Raw genomic sequence first — 17,426 nt, 5'->3', positions numbered from 1 at the left:
AATTATTGCAAAAATATCAAAGTTTTAACACAACATTATGCATTCATTATCTCAGCGGCTTCTGAGCAACGGTTCACAAACAGATCTCCAAATGCCAGTGAGAGGCTAATAAACTCAATGAGCTTTCATGATCTTGGTCCTTGAACAGTGAATCTCAATGTATTATATATTGACCAGATGAAGAAAATTTCATGTGCCTATGCGATAGCAATAGCTATTGCAATGGATTGAATCTTTTTTTGTCGATTTATTTGTCAGCAACTAGATTGATGCCTTTTGCACCTTATATTGAATATTAAATCTTGCGAGTGGAAATTAATATTTATCCTCTGATAAATTGAATACATTAAATATTAAGATCTTTTAATTTCATCACTTGCAATGTAATCAAACACAGGTAATAATGAATGATAAGTCCTCATAATATAGTTTTAAATTCGTATTTTCATTGTGATTTTTCATTAAACGTCAGTTAATTGTTGTAACCACACCATATTACATAGATTACTGGTATTACGGTTAGCACTAAATCAGTTATTAATAATTTACTCAATGTCACTCTTGCTTATAAAAGAAAAATTACTGATCTGTTGAATAATAAAGGAAACTAGCACGGCAAATCTCAGCCAGGAATGACGAAACCAGACAATGGTTGAAATTAGTTCGATTTTCATCATTTGATTTCTTGTTGCCAGTGCATGGAATTATGCAGCTTAGGCAATAAAGCGTTAGAAAAGAAACATGGCTTGAAGTATTGAACTTATGTCAGGTATCACGATGATCAACTTTTTCTGGTTTGGATAATTATTGATCCATGGTCCAACGAAGAGGGTTGTCACTATGGCTGGTAGACTGCTCAATACGGATCAACAACTAGAAATTTTTGAAGCTTCTTAAAGAACTGAGATTTTACCATCACAAAGATATTAAAATTTAATTCATTTTAAATAAATTTAATTAAAATAAAATTATAGCTGGAAGAAACAAACGAAAGTTGAATACAGTTTTTCAAATCTAAAAAGCAGTAATAAGGTTTACACAGATATTTAAAGAATTGCTTAGCATTTCTTGGGATATGAAAATGAGATTCAATTGATGTTCTCAGCTTGTTCATTCACTTGTCTTGTCCAAGTAAAACTTTCGTTGACATCTGTAGCTATACGTAATTGTTTAACTTTTGTGTAACCAAATGGTGCAGCGAATCCCAATAAAGCACCGACAAACAAGAAGAGCATAATTATTCCAAAGGCCCCTGATCCACTTGTCCCTTTCGTTAAATCAGTCGAACTGGATTCTTTGCTTTTCTTTCCATTTGAATCCACTTTCAACTCGTAATTTGAACAATCACCTCCTTCGATAGTCTTAGTATTTGAATTTTTAACTGAAAATTGAGTTAATGAACAAGAACTTTCTGTTTTACTTTTAGGGCAATAATTAAATGATTTACATCTAGTGTCACCATCGGACCATCCATGACATAATGATGCACATTGATCGAAATTTAAATTCATTTCAGTGTAAAGCACATCTGATACGATTTCGTTTCCAGTCTTTTGGTATTTTTCAGATACTTTGGCTAAGTTAAATTATGGATAAGAAATTGATTAGACAAAACAGAAACTTGTAATTCATTTCTAAGGATACTTACGAAGATATACACTGCATTCTCCATCATATTCAGTAGCTGCATCTGTATAAAAACCACCAAAACTACATTGATAATCACACCATTGGAATGAATAACAATCAGGTGAAGCATGACAATATTCTGCACAGGAATCGACACTTTTGTCGACTGCGATTGATGTCGGAGTTTTAAATTTTCTCTGAGGTACTTCTAAGTAATCATTGAGAGCATTCACAGCGTGAATAGAACATGATTTGTCTTGTTCAACCTGCGAATCATTATACAGGTCTATAGTTAATAAGCTACTGACTCTACATTCACCATTCTGACAGAATGAGAAAGTATTGCATTTGAGTTGCTCTGAATTATGACAGGTTCGATAACAATCAGCTAAAGTTTTCGCATCTGGTACAATAACTGTCACTTGACCATTGCTATTCAACTTTGAATCAACTCTAACTTGGGATTGAAAGTCATCAACTGAAGTAATTTTGTTTTCCGTTTTGTCGATAATATCAACAATTTTGATAGATTGATCTTCAAAGAAAAAGTTTAAAAAAGAAATATTTAGTTATAATTAGAGTTTTTACGCTTATGTGAAATTAAAGTTAAATATTTCCACTATCTAACCACCCAGAAGAATTGAAAAGCATTCTGATTCAATTGAGAAAATGTTTCAATCTATAATAATTGTGTTAACTTGTGAAATAATGATATTCATCAGATATCTGTTTTGCTCCTCAAATTTCACAACCAGATGACATTTATTATGACTCTAATTATAAAGTTGAGATTGTTAATTGGTATTATAATTGGAACTTTTTGACTGTTTTAAGCACACAAAAGTGGAAATATTTCAGTATAAGTCAAAGGCTGAGAAGTACTTACAAGAGTTTCCTACATGATAAGAGACACCCCATCCTAAGTTTTCCTTAAAATTATCGTGAATTTGATCGAGTGATAATTCTAGGTCAATGCTACGCAAATTAAATAAAGGAAAGTGAAAGATACTACATGATACTCCAGCTTTTGCATCTTCCTTGAGATCTTCAAAATCTTTCAAATATCCACAAGAAGAATCTGATGGTCTGTAAATTGCCACACTAAAGGAGAAAGAACGAACGAATTATTAGTTTGATTGAATCAAAATGGATGGATTCCGAGATATATACTTGATATTATCAAAGACTTTTGCTAATTTGTTCAAACATCCATACGCATCGCTTGTCTTGCCTTCATATATCATCTTACTAAATGTATCTGCACTGACAGACATAGTTTTAGAGTTAAAAATATCTGGAAAAGAAAAAAAAAGTTAAAAAATGATCAAATTGTGTGTGTCAAATGTCGAATGATAATTACATTGCAAATTAGGTGAATCCAAAAATGTCACTTCTATTTCAAGTTGTTCGTCATTGAAATTATATTGAACGTTATCGATTCGAAGTGGACTAATTGATGAGCGTAAAATAACATAATTGACTAAATCTTTTTTCAAGTCGTAAGCATGTTTTTCCAAGAGTCCGGTACAAGAGTCGCCTGCAAATGAAAAGAAAAATTGTATACAAAATGTTCAAAAATCTATTTATCTATGGAGAATTTTTTATCTACAGTGAATACGCAAAAGATTATCAATACTTTGGCTTATTCTATGCACAACGCTATGTACTAACTAAAGATTTCATTGAATTATAATAAAAAGCTATAGTTACCGGCAATCAAATTGCCATAACACAAGCTCGAAGCTCTATTTTACCAAATGTTATCAATACATACCTTTGCATTCAAATTGGAAGGCAAGTGTTAATGTTTTGTCACTAGACAAGTATTTACAGTCTTTTAATGTAAATTCATCATGAAGTTCATCTTCTAATCCAGCCTTTTCAAAGTTGATATAATCTCTTGTAATTTCATCCGTCAAAGTATAGGTTTTTTTCTAGCAAAAGACAAAATATGTAAAGAAACATTAATCTTATCTGCATCATAATCATTTAAATGAATAATTACCGATGAATCCAATTTATAGATGGCAATTTTGGTACTGACAAGCGTATAGCCAGAAAATATTTCACTGTCCTCCTAAAAGCCATTTTGATTGAGTATTTTAACACAAATTGAATGAGAAATGAAAAATTAAGTTACACAAGAAAATCATATGTTTAAGTTATGTTATCTTATAATAGCCTTATTTTCACTATTTCACTACATTTATTGTTTTGGTAAGAGTAAGGTTTTACGGACTAAGGAGGGGCAACATGGGACATTTAAATTGAGATTCAACCAGGTTAATCTTTTAAAATTAAATCTAAGGTTAATCTTAGGTATAATCATGATTGAACTAATTGTTAATTACTAATATTACAGCAAATCCATGAATACTGAAAGAGGAGATGAGAAAATTCTGGTTAATCATTAATTTCAGATAAAAAACATTCATTATTAATTTTACCATTGGTTAGCGAAAGTGTGTGATTTTTAAGTCCCGCCTTAGTCCGTAAAACCTTACTCTTACCATTGTTTTATCTTATTATTTTGTAATTATTATTAGAATATTATTTGTTTATTTTAGTAAAGTTTAACTTGATTAAAACTATTCGAAACTTACCGATGCAGCGAAATATTGAGTGATGACAGCTTTGTCGACCTTCTTCCCATTGATATTAACATTGGGTCTGATTGATTCCCATGCATCTACGGGATATCCAGGTCGGTGTTCCTAAGAAAATATACAAAATAATTTCAGAACTATTATTGTTAACCTTAGTCCAACTATCATACAAGACGATTGCTGAATCAAAATTTTTGTTCCAACAGTAGTCTCTCTCTTTAAACAATTTACTGCTATTAAAAAGAGATTGTGCGAGCTATACCTAACAGCGTGAAAAAATTTTATGTTTCAAATGGTTTTGGCATTGAAATTGATAAATGCCGATAAAATTCAGATTGATATTCAATTTTTTAGCTAAGGGTACAGTTGATATTTACATGTTTATATTGAAGGCTTCATTGATATTTACACTCGTATCAACTGATTTTTTATCTTACTAAATTGTTTAATTCAAAGTAAATGAGACCACTCTCCAATTGATTAATAATGAAATAGTAGACGGAAAATTAAATCATAAAACTCCCCTAAAATCAATATATTATCAATAAAATCCATCAATAAAGATACAAAATGTGTCATATTTTTGTTGATTACTCACTAAATTGAGTTTTCCAAGATAACGATAAGGAAAAAAGATGTCATCAACGATTAAAAGGCTATTTAAATAGAAGCCACCAAATTGATTGATTCCAGGTGAATTTGTATCTGCAAATAATATGCTACAGGATCCACCCTCTTCGAAGAGGTAAGAAACTCCAAGGTTATAATCATAAATAGCTTCAGTTGTTACGCCAAGAAGATTTGATTTTAGTCTTAATAAGTGGTGCTTTTCCGAGGCATGAATCTGAAAATGAAATGAAAGTGAATGTAACATTGGAAACATGCTCGGCCAATTAAACTAACCTCACTGAATGTTCGAGTAGTAGTTGAACCTTTAATGTACTCGTACATGGTATAATGTACATAATCAGATTTCAATTTAGGGATTGAAGGCCCATTTTTGAACAAGTAATGTGGGCATCCAATTCCAGGTAGAGGCTGGTGAAAATAAAGAGACATGAAAATCTTGAAAATCTTACGAGCAATGCAAAGGCGATTGTTAAATAATACAAAATAACTTAAAGAAAAGGAAAAATTCTTGAATGCTTCAACTTGATCTCACAAAATATTTTATCAAAAAATTGTTATATTTTTTGCCTGAATGCATGTGATTGTGAGGCACTTCTGCAATTCAAAAATAATTAATGTGAATAATGAAACAAAGTGAAATACTTACATGAACTTCATTCGCAAGTTGATCATAATAGTTCTCATTTTGAAGGTAAATATCAAGAATAAGATACTCGTCGTAAATTGGTGATCTTGAATATGGATCATTACCACTAAATTCAATTCGACTTGGATGTTTAATTCCATAATCGTCATCAAAATGCTCTATGAAAATGAAAAGGAAGAGAATGGTTGAGCTTGGTTCATCTAACCAATTCAACTAATCTGTTCGATTGATTCTTACTCACTTTTGTAATAATAAGTGATTCTGAATCTTCCATTTATGTCAGTTGTCGCCCCCTTCATCATGGTTCCTCTTATGTTTTTATCTGCAACTGATGTCTGTTGTTCGACGAATGAATTTGATTAAATATTCTCATGATGTTGTTATCATATTACTTACCCATACAAGTGAGGAATGACCAAGTCGGTATAAAATTGAAGGTCCCATCAAGAGTATCAGGTTAGTTACAGGTCTTTTGATTCCAGGTAAACTTTGATCCCAATTGTTCTTGAAAGTAAATGGTAAACAATTTGTGCCTTTAGATAAAAAAGTAAGAATTGTTATTAAGATGATCCCTTTAGAGAATGTCCTGAGCGAATGTAATCTTATTTCTCGGCAAATTGCAACTAGTAAACAATTCTCTCAAGAATAGAATCATGTTTCAGAATAATTATTCATCACTTTTCGTATTGCATCAATTCTTAAACCATGTTGCCAAAAGTGGCCCCAAGACTTGTTAAACTCTTACCATGGAAAACCAAACGTTCCTTGTTGAAACTAGAATCAGTATTATAATAGATGTTGTAGGAACCCTTTTCACTTGAGATCACAATTTTGCCCCTAATGGTTGAGCCAGAAGCTGACACTGACTCTTGGATGAAATATTTAGTCCCAGCATTCTATGACACAAAGTATTAAGAGTTAGAAAAGTCACAATTGGTAGGTTATTCAACTTACGGCATCAGTTAAAGTAGCGTTAATGTTAACGCTTTTTCTTCCTGTGCTTAATGGTAAATCCACCAAATCTATAGCACTTCCTATGTTTGTTATTATTAATAGTTGAATTAGAAGTTGATTAAGTTTATATTACAGTCAATTAATGAATACCTTTTTCTTACCTGTTTCAATTGTTGAAAGTAAAATGACTAGAATTGATAATTTAAACAGCATTCTGAATCTTTCATTCAGAAGTGAAGATGACATGGTGAGAATTAATTAACAAACACAATCAACTGAAACGATTTCAATTTACTTATGTTACTGTAAATTGGAAATGGGTAATGTTTATTGAATAAACTTTTAATTCATTAAATATCTTTTCAAAATAACAATAAACGCCTAAGATTATTTGTTTGATTATTTTTTAATCAATTCATATTTGATACAACAAATAATGATACAGATTGTTTATTGTGACTCTAACCTCATATTTACTAATATTAATACAAACATTACATGATGATTGACATTAAAAATATTTGATTTCTAGATTTTATGTGATTACACTTTTGATTAGTTTTAAACTTTAACAAGGTTATTCTCGATCACTCGAGTACATAACAATCAACCGTTTATGGATAATGGTCTTGTCGATGGACTCAGTTTTGATGTCCCTACAAACCCAGTAAGTCTCAACTCTCAACTCAAATGTTGGAGCCTTTGGCAGTAGTTTTTTCAAGTTTAACCAGAAAATTGGTTTGTTTACCAAAATATGGGTTAAGATGAGTTTTGTTTGTTGAATCAGTTGTTGCTCGTTCATTTACAAACCAAACATCATAATTCAAATGTACTAATGGAAAATTATTGAACCACATTGAATTATTAATTAGTAAAGAATTAAATTCATGAAAGAATGATGGATGTAGATGATGCCATTCTCGAAAGACGCAAAGTTTTAAGACCGATGGCCAAATTAAAGAGAACGGTTGTTGAATTGAAAAAATTATTCATTATCCATAATGTGTACCGACAAATTTTATCGACAAACATCAAGTTTCAGCTTTCTAACTCTTACGGTCACAGAATACGGTCGTTTTGACTCAAAATCGAACTTAACTGTTTTACAGAACAATAAAAATTCTGTTTCTCAAAGTAAATAACTTTTCTGGCTGATCATCAAAAGTTACATCACAAAATGGAAGTTCATGAAAAAATTTGGTCGCACAGTTCTACAAAAAGCGATCGAAGTTTAAATTTTGACCTCAATTTTCTCGAAAATTAGTTATCAAAGGGATTTTAAAATCGCACAAAGTGATTCAGTTTTCATGTGCTCATAAACTAACAGAGTCTCAATTTTTGCTGATTTGTGTCAAGTTTGCATAAATGACAATTGTGTTAATTAATTGCGTCTTTTTAGTAACAACCTTGAAAACCGTATCTTATCATTTTACATCCTTCACAGTTTAAGTACAAAAATTAAACACTTGTAATAAATCAAAATGTTATAAAAATATCAATAAATATGAGGTTAGCTTCGCAATAAACAATTTGAGGAATTATTTGTTGTGTCAATATGATTCGATAAAAAGTAATCGAACGAATGATCTTAGGCGTTAATTGTTATTTTGAAATGTTATTCAATTAATTCAAAAGATGGTTTCAATCTACATTCTCACTATTTTCAAACGTAAAATATCAAAATTGAATTGAAATTGTTACAGTTGATAAAATTAACAAACAAAATAAAAATTACAAATTGTCCTTCTAAAAAGAAGTGATAAGGTTTACAAGGATACTCTATGGACAATTTCAGGCTATGAACTCAAAATGCGGTTCCGTTGATATTTCCAGCTTGTGCATCTAATGCTTCTGAAGCATTAAACATTTGTTTAACTTTTGCATAACCAATTGGTGCAACAGATCCAAATAAAGCACCAACAAACAAGAACAACATGATTATTCCAAAGGCCCCTGATCCACTTGTTCCTTGAGCTGTTGAGTTTGATTCCTTCCTTTTCCTTCCATATGATTCTTTACTTTCAACTCGTAATTTGAGCAAACTCCTCCTTCAGAGGTTTGAGTGTTTAAATTTTTAACTGAAAATTGAGCGCATGAACACGAACTTTCTGTTTTACTTTTAGGACAATAATTAAATGATTTACATCCAGTTACACCATCGGACCATCCATGACATAATGATGCACATTGTTCGAAATTTAAATTCATTTCAGTGTAAAGCACATCTGATACGATTTTGTTGCTCGTTTTCTGGTATTTTTCAGATACTTTGGCTAATTGAAATAATTAAAAAGAAATAAATAAACAATAATTAGATAATACAGAAAATCGTCACGGTATCGTGATCATTGCCTTCTGAACAACAGAAAGCAGCTGAAGGTAAAAACATAAGAGGAACCATGATGAAGGCTGCAACAACTGAAATAAATAGAAGATTGAAAATCACTTTATTACAAAAGTGAGTAGCAATACAATGAATAAATTGAATGATTAGATGAACCAGGCTTAACCATTCTCATCCTTTTCATTTGCAAAAACTAGAGCATTACGATGACGATTCTGGAATTACACATCCAAGTCGAATTGAATTCAGTCGTTATAATTCATATTCAACTGCATACAGTTACAAAAAGAATCTATGAATCGCGATCTATCGCGAATGAAGTTAATGTAAGTATTACACTTTGCTTTTATTTATTATACATAAATGATCTTTAATTTACAGTGATTTATCACAAACACAATATTATGAAAGCCATCGAGCATTTGTTTAACTTTTGTGTAACCAAATGGTGCAGCGAATCCCAATAAAGCACCGACAAACAAGAAGAGCATGATTATTCCAAAGGCACCTGATCCACTTGTTCCTTTCGTTGCCTCAGTCGAACTGGATTCTTTGATCTTCTTTCCATTTGATTCCACTTTCAACTCGTAATTTGAACAAACTCCTCCTTCAGTCGTATTAGTATTTGAACTTTTAACTGAAAATTGAGTTAACGAACATGAACTTTCTGTTTTACTTTTAGGACAATAATTAAATGATTTACATCCAGTGTCACCATCGGACCATCCATGACATAATGATGCACATTGTTCGAAATTTAAATTCATTTCAGTGTAAAGCACATCTGATACGATTTTGTTGCCAGTCTTTTGGTACTTTTCAGATACTTTGGCTAATTTAATTAATGAAAAAGAAATAGAAGTAATTGAACAATATACAGACAAAACATATGAATACTTACGAAAAAATACACTGCATTCACCATCATATTCAGTAGCTGCATCTGTATAAAAACTACCAAAACTACATTGATAATCACACCATTGGAAGGAGAAACAATCAGGTGAAGCATGACAAGATTCTGCACATGAATAAATACTTTTGTCGACTGCGATTGAAGTTTGAGTTTTAAATTTCCTGTGAGGTACTTCTAAGTAATCATTGATAACATTCAAGGCGTAAATAGAACATGATTTGTCTTGTTCAACGTGCGATTCATTAAACGAGTCTTCAGTTAATAAGCTGCTGACTCTACAGTCACCATTTGAACAGAATGAGAAAGTATTGCATATGAGTTGCTCTGAATTATGACAGGTTCGATAACAATCAGCCAAAGTTTTTACATCTGGTACAGTCACAGTAACTTGATCTTTGCCATTTAATTTTGCAGCAGATCTTATTTTGGATTGAAAGTCATCAACTAAAGTAATTTTATTTTCCGTCCTATCGATAATATCAACCATTTTAATAGATTGAGCTTAAAAGAAAAAGTTTAAAAAAGAAATGTTCAATAATATTCAGTCTTTACGTTTATGTGAAATAGAAGTAAAATATTTCCACTTTCTAACCGTCGATTAGAATTGAAAAATAGTATCTTTTAATTGAGAAAATGGATGAATTTATAATAATTTGGTTAACTTGTGAAATAATGATATTGTTCAAATAGTGATTGTACTACTCAAATTTCACAAGCAAGTTATAAGCACCCAAAAGTGGAAATATTTCAGCATAGTTAGAGTCTGGTAAGTACTCACAAGAAGAATAATCGAGACCCCATCCTAAATCTTTCATAAACTTATTGTGGAGTTGATCAAGCGGTGTTTCTTGGTCAATGCGTTGCAAATTATTTAAAGGAAAGTGATAGATGCTGCATGGTTCTCCGGCTTTTGTATCTTCCTTAAGATCATCAAAATCTTTCAAATATCCGCAAGAAGAATCTGATGGCCTATAAATTACTACACTGAATTATAAAAGAAGAAAAAATTATTAGTTTCCAGTTGAATCGAAATGTGCAGGTTTCGAGATACATACCTGATTTTTTCTTGGTATTTTGATAATTTGTCCAGACATTCATTTTCCGTGTCAGCTTTGATCTTTTGCATCTTTTTAAATGTATCTGCACTAACAGATATATTTTTAGAATCCAAAACAGCTGAAAAAAGGTTTAAGAATTGAATTAAATTGTATGAATGAAAACTTCAATAATAATTAGTAATTATTAATTACATTGGAAATTGGGTTTATCCAGGAATGTCACTTCTATTTCAAGATGTACGCCATTGATATTATATTGAACGTTATCGATTCGAAGTATACTGATAAATTTGGTGAAAATAATGTAATGCATGAAGCTTTGTTTCAAGTAGTAAACACGACTTTCCATGAGTTCGGTACAAGAGTCACCTGCAAATGAAAAGGAAAATGATCAGTTACAAATACTTAAGAGCAATTACATTGTTAATACATTATAAATTGTGCTACATGGTTTTCAATTTGAATTTGAATTTTGGCATTCAAGAGATTATTAATATTATAAGCCATATACACATTTATTAAAAAATCATGAATTTTTATCTACAGTGAATGAGCTAAAGAGATTATCCAATCTGTGACTATTCTATCCACAACGCAATGCAATAACTAAAGACTTCTCTCAATTATAATCGAAATATAAAGTAACCGGCAATCGAATTGCCATAACACAAGCTCAAAGCTCATTCTTACCAAATGTTACCAATACATACCTTTGCATTCAAATTGGAAGGCAAGTGTTAATGTTTTATCACTAGACAAGTCTTTACAGTCTTTTAATGTAAATTCATCATGTAGTTCCTCTTCTAATCCAACCTTTTCAAAGTTGATGTAATCTCTTGTAATTTCCCCGATCAAAGTACCGGTACTTGTTTTTTTCTAGCAAAGGACCAAAATAAAGAAACATTAATATTTTGCGAACCATAACCATAACCATTTAAATGAATACTTACTGATGTCTGCAATTTATAGATGGCAATTTTGGTACTGACAAGCGTGTAGCCAGGAAATATTTCACTGCCATGCTACAAGCCATTTGATTTAATATTTTAGCACAAATTGGGTGAGAAATGAAAAATTAAGTTGCACAAGAGAATCATATGTTTGACAATGAGTGATAATAACCTTATCTTATAATAACCTTATTTTCACTATTTTCACTGCATTTACTTTCTTTTTATTATTATTTTGCAATTACTCCATTATCAGTTTATATCTGTATAGTTCAAGGTAATTAAAATTATGAAAAACTTACCGATTCAGTAAAATATTGAGTAATGACAGCTTTGTCGACCTTTTCCCCATTGATATTAACATCAAATCTGATTGATTCCCACGCGTATACGGGAAATCCAGATCGATGTTCCTAAGTAAATATACAAAATAATTTCACAATAGTTATTGTTAGCTTTAAAAACCTGAGTCCTGTAACTATTATCCAAAACTATTGTTACATTCAATAATTAATGGCAGCAGGAATCTCATTCAAATACTAGTATAACTGCATCAAGGAAACTATTCGTGTGCATCGATTTATTCCTAGAGCTATACATAACAGTCAAAAAAATTTTGTGTACATTTATGTTAGAAATGGCAAGATGGAATTCAATCAACTTGAAACAAACTACTATTTATATTTTGAAAATAGTATCTAAAAAACATGAGATTGACTTGAAAATAGACGAAACTATTAGAGAGTGATTACTGTAAATGAGACAAAAAATTTCCTTATGACGGTCCAACTGAACTGTTCATGTTAATGTTTTTGATATTGATATTGATAAATCGCATTAAAACTCAAAATATTCACTTTTTAACTACTGATACATAATGAATGTTTCATTAATATTTACATTGGTACAAACTGATTCTTTATCTTACTAAATTGACTAATTGATAGTAGATGACACCACTCTCCAATTAATTAATAAAGAAATAAAAGGCGGTAAATTTAATCATTAAACTCACTTAAAATCAAATATTTCAATAAAATTCGATCATTTAAAAAATGTGTCATATTTTTTGGCAAAAACTTACTAAATTGAGTCTTCCAAGATAACGAAAATGAAAAGAGATGTCATCAACGAGCAAAAAATTGTCCAAATAGAAGTAACCATTAGAATTGATTCCAGGTGAATTTTTACCAGTAGGAAACATGCTACAGGATCCACCCTCTTCGAAGAGGTAAGAAACTTGAATTTTATAATCATAAATAGCTTCAGTTGTTACAACAAGAAGAGTTGATTTTATTCGTAATAATTTGTGTGCTTCTGATGCATGGATCTGAAAAGGAAATGAAAATGAATGCTAAACTGGAAATAGTTGACCAAACAAACTAACTTCACTGAATGTTCGAGTAATAGTTGAACCTTTTATGTACTCATACATAGTGTAATGTACATAATCAGCTTTCAATTCAGGGATTGAAGGCCCTTTCGTGGACAATAAAAGTGGGCATCCAATTCCAGGTAAAGGCTAATCAACAGTCAATGAAAATGAAACAGAAACATGAAAATCTTACGAGTAATGTAAACGCGTTTATTGGATTGCCAAGATTGTTAAATAATGCAAAACAACTTAGAGAAAAGGAAAAAATTAAATACTGATTTAGTGATATTGAAATCTTAATTGCTTAGAACTTGATCCCACAAAATATTTTGTCATCATATGATATTTGATCATGTCGTGACGCTCTGAGGCGAATTAATAATGTGAATAATGAAGCAAAGTGTAATACTTACATTAACTTCATTCGCAAGTGCATAATAAGGTATGGGCCCTAAAGTTTGTCAGTATAGTGGTACATATTTATTTGAATTTAACAAAGTATTTAAGTTAAAATTTAGTGAAAAAATAGTCAGAGCTGCTAAACAAGGTCCACTATCAATAATTATCTCCAAAAAATAAAGAATTTTCAATTAAATACTTGTTAAATTTAAATAAATATGGGTCATTATACTGACAAACTTTAGGGCCCATACCTTAATAGTTCTCACTTTGAAGGTAAATGTCAAGAATTAGATTCTCGTTGTGGCTAATTGAAGTTGAATATGGATCGTAACCACTGAATTCAATTCGACTTGGATGTTTAATTCCAGAACCGTCATCAAAATGTTCTATGCAAATGAAAAGGATGACAATGGTTAAGATTGGTTCATCTAACATCCTTAATTCATTGTAAGAAATTAATTTCTACTCACTTTTGTAATAATAAGTGATTTTCAATCTTCCATTTATGTCAGTTGTTACACCCTTCATCATGGTTCCTCTTATGTTTTTATCAGCAGCTGATGTCTGTTGTTCAACAAATTAATTTGATTGTTCATTCTCATCATGTTGTTGAAATACACTGTTGTTGTACTTACCCAAACAATTGAGGAATGAACAAGTCGATATAAAATTGAAGGTCCCATTAAGAGTACCAGATTCATTACAGGTTTGTCGATTCCAGGTAAAGTTTGGTTCCAATTGCTTTTGAAAGTAAATGGTAAACAATTTGTACCTTTAAATCATTAAATACGTAAGAATTACTAATTAATATTATGATAATTTTACAGCGAGTGTCATGAGTGAATATTATCTTATTTCTTGGCAAATTTCAGGCAGCAAACAATTTCTCACGAACCCAATCACATGACAGAAAATTATTTATTAATTTCATCATTTCTCATCGTTAAACTCTTACCATGAATAATCAAGCGGTCCTTGTTATAATCAGTATTATAATAGATGTTGTAGGAATCCTTTTCACCTGAGATCACAACTCTACCTTTTATGGATGCACCAGAAGATATCGATTCTTGGATGAAACATTTAGTGCCAGCATTCTATGACGCAAAGCATTAAGTGTTAAAATAGTGACAATTGGTTGGTTGTTCAACTTACGATATCAGTTAAAGTAGCGTTAATGTTAACGCTTCTGCTAGGTATGCTTAATGGTAAGTTAACCAAATCTATAGCACTTCCTATATTCATTAGAAGTAGAATTGGATTGAGACAAAATTCGCAGGAAACTAATGAATATCTTCTTCTTACCTGTTTTAATTGTTGAAAGTAAGATGACTGCAGTTGATAATATAAACATTTTGTATCTTTCGTTTTGAAGTGAAGATGACATGTTGAGACTTAATTAACAATAACAATCAACTGAAATTTTCAATTTACTTTTGATATTGTACGTTTGAAATTGTGAAAATGCTTATTGAAATAATTTCCAAATAAGATTATATAATAACTAAAGTAACGCCTGAGATTATTTCATTACTTTTATCATATTTGATACAATAAATAATGATACAGATTGTTCATTGCTACTCTAACCCCATATTCAATATTATAATAAAGGGTGTCAGGGTTTATTTCTAACGAAATTATCTGAAGATGAAGATGAGAATTGTGATAATATGACGATAAAGATGAATCGGTCACTTGTATTTGCTCGTGCATTTTGATAACCTTTAATTTGTGATTTCATCTTTATCTTCAGATAATTTGTCCCAAATGAACCGCAACTCCCTTTAGCATTACAAAAATTACATTTCGATTGGTATTAAAAATATTTAATTCTCGTACTTAAATTGTAACGAATGTATAATAAAATGAAAAGATACGTTTTTAAGTTTATATCACTAGAGTTGTCTATATATGTATTGTTTATTATATTATTTTGTAATCGAGTTTACCTTTTACTGGTTTTACTTTTTCATTATCAATGATTTTCAACTCGATAATCTACATGTAAGTTCTGTCCACATGTAATCTACATCTTATGTTTCATGAAATTCAGCGATTAACAGTACGCGAGGTTCCTTCGACAGACCCTGGAGTACCATACAAAGCATGACAAGCATTCAATCACATAAAACCATACAGATTGAGCTCTTCGTTTCTTCGCCTCTGAAACTCATGGTGACGGAAATCCTAGTTCAGGATTATGTCAACAATCTCTGCAATTTTAGGCGTTTTAATTTCTAGATTTTATGAGATACGCTCTCGATTAATTATTCAATTAACTTTGAACAAGGTTATTCGTCATCGCTCGATTAACTAACAATTAACCGTTAATGGTGCCAAAATTTAATTGAAGTTTCGATCATCAAATGAGTGCTCTAGGATTATCGGACACGCTTTTTGCTTATGAGAACGGTTTGATCAGTCTATTAACCGAAATCAAATCAAAACTGTGTAATTGATGGTTTATTGCGCTTACATCATGAACTAATACATTGATTTTTTGCATGCGGTAATTATACACTACTAAACCCATTTTATTTGTTTGAACTATTTACATCTTTATTTATTTCATTTGATCTTACTTTGATTAGATGTAATCTATTGTACACTAGTAGTCACAGTTAAGTTAATTTTTAAGTGTCGTCGTCTCGAGCTTGAACCGTTTTAAGAAACACTACACAATAGAAATCTATGAAAAATTAAGTTTGATCATAAAGGTACTTTTCTTTCTTGTTAGATGGCGACTATGAAATCTGTGTGATCACTGATTTGATCAATTATCACTATGAAGTGGGACATTGAAGACCTTCGTTAATGACCAATCACTGAATAGAGCAATTGTTGAACTGATCACGGATATTAAACTAAAAGTGCCTCCAATCTCATAGCGCTCAACAATTTTACCCAAAAGATTGTTTGTTACAGCAGATATAAGCTGATTAGAGTATAAATGCAACCAGTTACAGTTGATAACAAAGGCTTGAGTTGTTAATCAAATTCCTCGTATTACCATTTCACCAGCATGAGAAATACAGGCAAGTATACCAAGTGAAACATCTGACATGACAAGAAGTTGAATGAATATTGGATATACAAAATAGAAGTGAAAAAGGCATAAGAATGGTGAATTGAAAGACAATAAAAGCTTGAACTAAATTTTTACATCATTCTTATGAGAAAATGTTAGGGATTTCATTATACATTCGATTCATTTGAATTATCAATTAGTAATTCTTTTGGCGATGATATCTTACCACCTTTGCTTAATAATTTCGATCTCTAGATAGCATTGAAACTAAAAACTGAATCTTTTTAATTTAATGGTTAATTGAACTAACGAGAACAGAGTCATTGTGGCAAAATCCTTTGAAATAAATTCAATTGATAGCGATATATTTTTTTCTTATTGGGCTGTAATATGTGTAAATGAAAACATGGCCTGATAGAGGACAAGTATGGTTAATATTTGGTATAGACCGGACTCGATTCGGGCATAAATAAGACTGAATTCAAAGAAAAGGTCAGAATATCTAGTCGGATCATAGCTGGTTATGTAACTCACAATGTTCATCATCTGAATACAATGGATTATGATAAGCCTATGACAATCAAACAAAGGCAATGCTATTAAATCTCTGACTCCCAATGAATTATCGGATTAAAGTTAATCGTTTGTAATCAGCCGTATGTTTTGGTGAGAAAATTCATGCACTTAAAGATTCACTAAATAACTACAAGAAAAGTTGTCAATTTCTGAAGGAAAATATTGAAGTAAGACAGTTGGAAACAGATTTTCTAGAAGTTACATTGCCAACAATACACTGTATATCATCAGAATACTTATTACTGATAATACTACGAGATGTTCAGTCCTTTCCGTTTTACATTGATGTCTAAATGTTGGTTGCCTGTT

General features: G+C 30.9%; 2 protein-coding genes across 2 annotated transcripts; both read right to left on the bottom strand.

Annotated features, from left to right (window-relative positions):
- Nucleotides 1-932: 932 nt before the first annotated feature.
- LOC107365946 (uncharacterized) lies at nucleotides 933-6,812 on the bottom strand. Its single transcript, XM_015933525.3, has 16 exons — nucleotides 6,627-6,812; nucleotides 6,466-6,545; nucleotides 6,257-6,407; nucleotides 5,908-6,044; nucleotides 5,753-5,846; nucleotides 5,512-5,669; nucleotides 5,139-5,273; nucleotides 4,834-5,079; nucleotides 4,233-4,343; nucleotides 3,635-3,706; nucleotides 3,404-3,563; nucleotides 2,990-3,166; nucleotides 2,800-2,923; nucleotides 2,516-2,730; nucleotides 1,649-2,164; nucleotides 933-1,576 (listed from the first exon to the last, which is right to left on the bottom strand). Exons 1-16 carry the CDS (start codon nucleotides 6,709-6,711, stop codon nucleotides 1,089-1,091), a joined length of 2,949 nt encoding a protein of 982 aa, XP_015789011.1. The 5' UTR covers nucleotides 6,712-6,812; the 3' UTR covers nucleotides 933-1,088.
- A 2,318-nt stretch (nucleotides 6,813-9,130) lies between these two features.
- Nucleotides 9,131-13,168, bottom strand: LOC107365948 (uncharacterized). The gene is made up of 10 exons (XM_015933528.3): nucleotides 13,121-13,168; nucleotides 12,818-13,063; nucleotides 12,036-12,146; nucleotides 11,734-11,805; nucleotides 11,494-11,659; nucleotides 10,976-11,152; nucleotides 10,781-10,901; nucleotides 10,504-10,709; nucleotides 9,711-10,226; nucleotides 9,131-9,641 (listed from the first exon to the last, which is right to left on the bottom strand). The coding sequence occupies exons 1-10, from the start codon at nucleotides 13,166-13,168 to the stop codon at nucleotides 9,163-9,165; spliced, it is 2,142 nt and encodes a 713-aa protein (XP_015789014.2). The 3' UTR covers nucleotides 9,131-9,162.
- Between the last annotated feature and the right edge of the window lie 4,258 nt (nucleotides 13,169-17,426).

The sequence above is a fragment of the Tetranychus urticae genome, chromosome 3 (assembly GCF_039701765.1).
Source record: "Tetranychus urticae isolate SD_2017Ah chromosome 3, NJAU_TeUrti_SD_1.0, whole genome shotgun sequence".
NCBI classification, from domain to species: domain Eukaryota; kingdom Metazoa; phylum Arthropoda; class Arachnida; order Trombidiformes; family Tetranychidae; genus Tetranychus; species Tetranychus urticae.
Note: the sequence above shows the minus strand (reverse complement) of the source record. Positions and strands in the feature narration are given on the sequence as shown.

Excerpts from the sequence above, each read along its gene's own strand:
- LOC107365946 (XM_015933525.3), bottom strand. The coding sequence starts at position 6,711 with ATGTCATCTTCACTTCTGAATGAAAGATTCAGAATGCTGTTTAAATTA. Across the intron at positions 5,670-5,752 it reads AATCACTTATTATTACAAAA|AGCATTTTGATGACGATTAT; the intron begins GTGAGTAAGAAT and ends TCATTTTCATAG. Across the intron at positions 3,167-3,403 it reads CTTCCAATTTGAATGCAAAG|GCGACTCTTGTACCGGACTC; the intron begins GTATGTATTGAT and ends TTTCATTTGCAG.
- LOC107365948 (XM_015933528.3), bottom strand. The coding sequence starts at position 13,168 with ATGTATGAGTACATAAAAGGTTCAACTATTACTCGAACATTCAGTGAA. Across the intron at positions 11,660-11,733 it reads TCTATAAATTGCAGACATCA|AAAAAAACAAGTACCGGTAC; the intron begins GTAAGTATTCAT and ends GTCCTTTGCTAG. Across the intron at positions 11,153-11,493 it reads CTTCCAATTTGAATGCAAAG|GTGACTCTTGTACCGAACTC; the intron begins GTATGTATTGGT and ends TTTCATTTGCAG.